The 6,311-nt window shown below is 39.5% G+C and overlaps 1 protein-coding gene across 3 annotated transcripts in view; it reads right to left on the bottom strand.

Annotated features, from left to right (window-relative positions):
- Positions 1-4,028: 4,028 nt before the first annotated feature.
- LOC107677698 (semaphorin-4F-like) overlaps positions 4,029-6,311 on the bottom strand; it is an 89,031-nt gene continuing 86,748 nt past the window's right edge. For all 3 annotated transcript variants that reach the window (XM_016472708.1, XM_016472710.1, XM_016472709.1), the window contains one exon: positions 4,029-5,268. In XM_016472708.1, the coding sequence (XP_016328194.1) occupies positions 4,499-5,268 (770 nt within the window). In that variant the 3' untranslated portion in view covers positions 4,029-4,498. The remainder of the gene's footprint in view (positions 5,269-6,311) is intronic.

The raw sequence follows: 6,311 nt of genomic DNA, 5'->3' as shown, positions 1-6,311 counted from the left end.
TGTATGTAATAAAATGTGTATTTCCATTACAGGTTTAGGTCTTAAATTTCATATAAGGTGGTATTAAAAAGGTCTTAAAAAGTCTTAAATTTAACTTGTTCATGTCTGCAGAAACCCTGTTTTCTGTAAAGGGTAGGTGTACGGTTAGTGTTGGGTTAGGGCAGTGGTTCTCAAACTTTTTACACCAAGTACCACCATTATGACCAACATTAAAATACAGTAGCACTAATTCCAAGTATGGTCACCATACTTGGCCACATGTCACGTCACTTTCACACTTTTGCGTCACTTTCACTTTCACTGTCACTAATTATTCAGCTACAGCTATGCACAGCTCAAAAACGAGACCGTTTTATTCCTAATAAGAATATTTATTATTGTCGGCCACTTTAAACATTGTAAATACAGTTTGAACATTAACACTGCACTGTGCTTACATACAGGTAAATAAAAAACTTAAATGATTAAATTAAAATATACCCTACTGTACCTAAAAGTTAAATAAAAACTGTACTGTACTTAGAAAGTAAAAAAACTGTACTGTACTTAAATGTAAAGTAAAATATGTACAGTACTTGATCAAAAAAAATAATTAACACAGACATCATTTAGCGACCTTGCAAACTTTTTAAAAGTGTTTTAACATGAATATATATTTAATTCAGTGATTCCTCTGCGTACCACTAGAGGGAGCCCGCGTACCACACTTTGAGAATTAGTGGGTTGGGATAGAAAATATCGTTTGGTCAGTATAAAAATAATAGAAGTCTATGGAAAGTCCCCACAATTCACAGAAACAAACGTGTGTGTGTGTGTGTTAACATCCGCAATAGTTTTTAACTGTTTAAAAATGATCACCAAACACTGTTTTGAGAGGTAGTTTTTATTTTATTCCAAAGAGCATCATCACAAGGCATTCACACATACAGCCATTCACACAAACACCTTCAATAAATGTTTGAAACACAAATGTCCATTTATCTTCATCATATATAAATTATAAAAATAGAAACTTAGAATACAACATATCTGTACATTAATGAACATACTTCTTTATTTAGAATAAACAACAAAGAACATGTAACACTAAATGATCTGTTATTTTCAATAATATTAACATAAAACCATGTGGACAAGTTTAACTACAACAGATTTACTATGGTACATTGAGAGAGGGTTGAAGGTTTATTTTAAAGGGGTCATATGATGTTGCTAAAAAGAACATTATTTTGTGTATTTGGTAAAATGAAATGTGTTTATGCTGTTTAAGGTTCAAAAAACACATTATTTTCCACATACTGTACATTATTGTTTCTCCTCTATGCCCCGCCTTTCTGAAACGCATCGATTTTTACAAAGCTCATCGGTCTGAAAAGCGAGGTGTGCTCTGATTGGCCAGCTATCCAGTTCATTGTGATTGGCCGAATACCTCAAGCGTTTGACGGAAATGTTACGCCCCTTACCATACTGTGATGCACTGTCCGGCCAGAGCGATGAGACAAAAATATTAAAACCCATTATAAATGAGGCATTTGTTGCATCCAGTGGGGACATAATTACTGATTATAATGGCTTATACTGTCTTTTTACGCATTGCATTGCATCGCGCCGCGTAAACATAAAATCATGTCTGCATTTGTGATCGGAGAAATGACAAACAACAAGTGCTACTCTACACTGCTCAAAACTGGCGTTTGAATCGTCAGTGGCAAATTCTTTAAATATAAAAAACGTACCACAGTCTGTGAGTCAGAACAGCCGGCATTGTAGTCTACTCTTCCAGGATCAGGAAACAGTCCTCCATAAAATGCGCTGGACACATCTGAATATTTGGGTTGTACTGTTCTGGAACAGTGTTGTAAATACAACTTAACCACTGATTTCTAGTCGTGTCCTCTTTTGGAGGGCCAAACAAAGTAGTTTCGCTTTCACAACGAAACACACGGCGGGCTCGAGTGAGCGGAGGCCGGCTAGAGTGAGCAGAGGCAGTCGGGCTTGAGAACGGCGTGGCCGGCGGATTCGACGAAGGAGCGTCCGGCGGGCTTGCGGCAACCACATGTGATGACCCCGGGCTGGACTCCGTTTCGTCCATGGTGAAAGCCAATCCGGCGATCCACAGCACGAAGTTTATGTATTTCCTCAGCGACCAGCACGGATCAGCTCTAGGCATGACGAAGCGGATATCGTCCTCTTTTGGAAGGCCAAACAAAGTAGTTTCGCTTTCACAACGAAACACACAGCGCCTTCACGACATGGCGGCGGCGGCGACAGCAACAATACTACAGCGAGAATAAATGTTGCACCTTCTTTCTTTGCGTGAACATTTGGGCGGCGTTATGCAAATCTTCCCACATTGTGACGTAGACATGTGGGGGCGTGTTAGAATGAGCCGTTTTAGGTAGGCGTGGTTGACTTAAATTTTATAAAGAATATCTTTTTGGATTTGAGACTTTAGTCTTTGCAACTTTACAGATCTTCTTTATGCACCAAGAGCTTGTAACACTCCAAAGAGAAAGGAAAAATTTAAATCGCATCATATTACCCCTTTAAACTATCACTATCACCTCAAAAGAACATCAGGATTTTTAAATGAGGACTTTATGGGGTTGAATGTACCTGTTGTCATTATTTTATTGAGTGCTGACAAAGATTTAGAAGACAAGATATATTGTACATAATCCAGAGTGTTACAGTCACTTTAACATAATGTTACAAATATTTAAAAACAAATACAAAATAAATAAATGGAGAATGTGAGTAGATCCAAGTTATTCTAATGGAATATGGCAGGAAATGGCATTTAAACGTGATCCAACATTTAGGCTGGCAGAGGGACTGTTTGACACTAGGAAAAACCCTACTCTTCTCCCACCCAGACCCTGCCCAACAAGTGGTGAAAAGGGAGAATAAAAAAAGATTTTAAAGATCTTACTCTCATTTTCTTTTATATTCACAAATATTTACATACTCCTGAAACAGAAATCATTGTGGCTACGTAAATAGAACACTCTTTGTACTGGGAGTGCTTTAGGTTAACTTGTAGCCCCTGATCATTGTATTACAAATCTGTAGCTCTGTATTTATGGCTACTTTGAATCATGCACTTTACTGGGGATAAATATACCTTCAAATGAGGCACATTCTCTGTCCTTAAAGGGAAACTCAAAACAATCAATAATGATGTATCAATCCTTCACTCTTCATTTCCATTTTGATGATTTCCTTGTAGTTTCAATAGGCATTCAAGCTAAACAATATAAAGCGACATCCATCATCTTGGGGTCCTTTGTCTGTGCAGGTTATTATGAACAGAACATGCTACATCTGGTCCCTATACGGATGGCAGTGGTTTGACTGCTTCTCGTGACACCACAAAACACTGCCAGCCCCATTCCAGAGAACAACTACTCCCTTGCTTTGAATGTGACTGATTGACTTTGCAGTGGTCAAGTAAAGTCCAATTTTCACTATCTACAATCAGTTCACAGGTCTGACATACAGGAGAAGACTGCTAAACAGCGTACACTAACATCACTGGTAGTTCCTATAGAACTGTTTTAGACCCTACTCTGAAGTAGGAGCTAATTTAGTTCCTCCAAACGGAGTTCCTAGAACTAAAACCGTTCCTAGTTCCTGTGGTGCGAACACGCCAAAAAGCGGGTACTTTCGCCAATAGTTCTAGGAACTATGAAAGGTTCCTCCAGTATGAAAGCCCCTAACCATTCTCCTACATCAAGGGGCCCAGGGAGCCAGCTCATACTGTATGCTCTGAGGGTCCCTTTATGTTCCTTTCTCTGGCAGGAACCCCACAATCCAGCCCTGCCATAGGCCACAGTACCTTCATTTAGCAGTACTCAAACCGCTTTATCTGTAAGGCAAAAATCACATTTCCAGTATTTCTATCATTCATTCATTATTTGCTGCTGTGAAGCATCAATCACAGAGGGGTTTCATGCTTGAAAGCCCTTTTCGGTGACAAATCAAATTATTTTATTTCAGTAATCAGCCCAGAATTAGCTGATTCTTCCTGGCTTTGTGCTGCTCTGGGCTGCGGAGAGTCCTTGCCTCTGAAAGTCCTTTTGGACTTTGAATCCTCAAAGAGGAAACAGACCGAGCAACTAAGAACTACACACACACAGATGCACAGACTGTGTATTTCCTTGTGGGTGCGCATGGCTTTGAGGATGGTACACAAAAGTGCCCATTTGTCTAAACAGATACATGCAGAAACAGTAGTATAGACACAGATCTACACAGCATGTTATGTACACAGGAATGAATGGATTGGACAGTGATGTAAAGGAGTAGTAGAGGAGCCTCCAACAAATGCAGTTTATTTGTTTGTGTGTTTCTTTGTGCGACTGCGTATGTTAATCGCTTATTTGGAATGTGTATCAGTTTCTTTGATTGTCTGCTTTCCTCTTCTCCTCCAGCCCTCCGTCTGTATTTGCGAGCCTTTCACAGAGTGTAGTCTCAAAAATCACGTGTGTGCTGGTCTTTAGATAGAGCTTTCTTCACACTGTGCCAGAGGTGCTCCTCTTAGACAAGGCATCTTAGAAAAATCCTCCTCCATCTCACTTAGCCCCTCCCCCAATCCCTCCTCCTCCCCATCTGGCCCCGCCCTTTCGCTACCATCCAGCTCCTCTGCTAGGTTCACAGCTGATTCCTGCAGTTTCAGTCCGCTGGAGTTAGAATAAATATGCCTGCTGTTGTGCCCAGCCGGGTGCATATTGTGTCCGTGACCGTTCAGTGTCCCGTTCCTTTTCTCGGTTAATGGAACCGCCTCTGACAACAAACTGGCGCTGCTTGGAGACTGCGGTGTGTCTGTAGAAGGAAGCAAGTCCTGCCCCTTTTCCAACGTGGATGATGAGTGCCCGCCCCCTCTCATTCCACCTTGCCGTTTGTAAATGAGAAACAACAGGATGCCACCCAATACAAAACCTACAATGAAAAAAATGATGTGTGAAGCCAGGAAGTGTCGGCCACCTGCAATGGCCACATTCCCCTCCATGCTGGGGTTGTCAAGGGTCAGCTGGTACTCGGCTCTGCGGCAGGGTGGCTGATCTCTGCCTACTTCATCACATAGACACACGTAGGTGCCTAGGCTCTTCTCTGTGACCTGCACCTCCAGGTCATTGCTGTGGCGGCGGGTGTGACTATGTGGAGGATGGTCCCAGTGGCAGGGACGAGGAGACAGTTGCACACAAGAAAGCAGGACACGCAGACCCTTTACAACACGCATTTCAATTACAGGCGGGGAGCAAAGACCTAAAGTTACAGAGAAAAAGTAGATTAGGTCACAATTCATTTTCCTGTCTCTCTCTCTCGACACTATATGGTCACCAAGGCTGAATTTGTGACCCTGGACCACAAAACCAGTCTTATGTTGCACAGGGATATTTGTAGCAATAGCCAAAAATACATTGTATGGGTCAAAATGATAGATTTTTCTTTTATGCCAAAAATCATTAGAATATTAAGTAAAGATCATGTTCCATGAAGATATATCAAAACTTAATTTTTGAGTAGTAATATGCATTGCTAAGAACTTAATTTGGACAAATTTAAAGGTGATTTTCTCAATATTCTGATTTTTTTGCACCCTCAGATTCCAGATTTTCGAATAGTTGCATCTCAGCCAAATATTGTCCTATCCTAACAAACCATACATCAATGGAAAGCTTATTTATTCAGCTTTCAGATGATATATAAATCTCAATTTGGACAAATTGACACTTAAGACTGGTTTTGTGGTCCACGGTGACATTTATTGAATTAAAAATGCAATAAAACATTAAAATTGTGAAATTTTATTACAATTTAAAATATATGTTTTCTATTTTAATATATTTTAAAATTATGGCAAAGCTGAATGTTCAGCTTTAATTATACAGTATGTTCATCTTTGCTTGTATTCATAGCCCTAAACAAAGCAAATTATTAAAAATAATATCTACTTTGCATTCAGTTAGCAATAGCAAATTATTGTCTACCCAATATTACAATATAAGAGACTTTTTTAATTAAAAATTTATATGTATTTTTTACAGTGAATTTCATAGAGCAGCAAAGATGGCAATAGTGTGGAGAACATCTGCATAAAGATACAACACAAACTATTCTTTAAGAATAAAAAGATAAACATTAAAGGGGTGGTTGATTGCGATTTCACTTTTTTAACGTTAGTTAGTGTGTAATGTTGCTGTTTGAGCATAAACAATATCTGCAAAGTTACAAAGCTGAAAGTTCAATGCAAACGGAGATATCGTCTTTTAAAATTCTGGCAGTTTAATGCCTACAAAAACGGCTGG

The sequence above is a fragment of the Sinocyclocheilus anshuiensis genome, unplaced genomic scaffold (assembly GCF_001515605.1).
Source record: "Sinocyclocheilus anshuiensis isolate Anshui unplaced genomic scaffold, SAMN03320099.WGS_v1.1 scaffold945, whole genome shotgun sequence".
NCBI classification, from domain to species: Eukaryota; Metazoa; Chordata; class Actinopteri; order Cypriniformes; family Cyprinidae; genus Sinocyclocheilus; species Sinocyclocheilus anshuiensis.
Note: the sequence above shows the minus strand (reverse complement) of the source record. Positions and strands in the feature narration are given on the sequence as shown.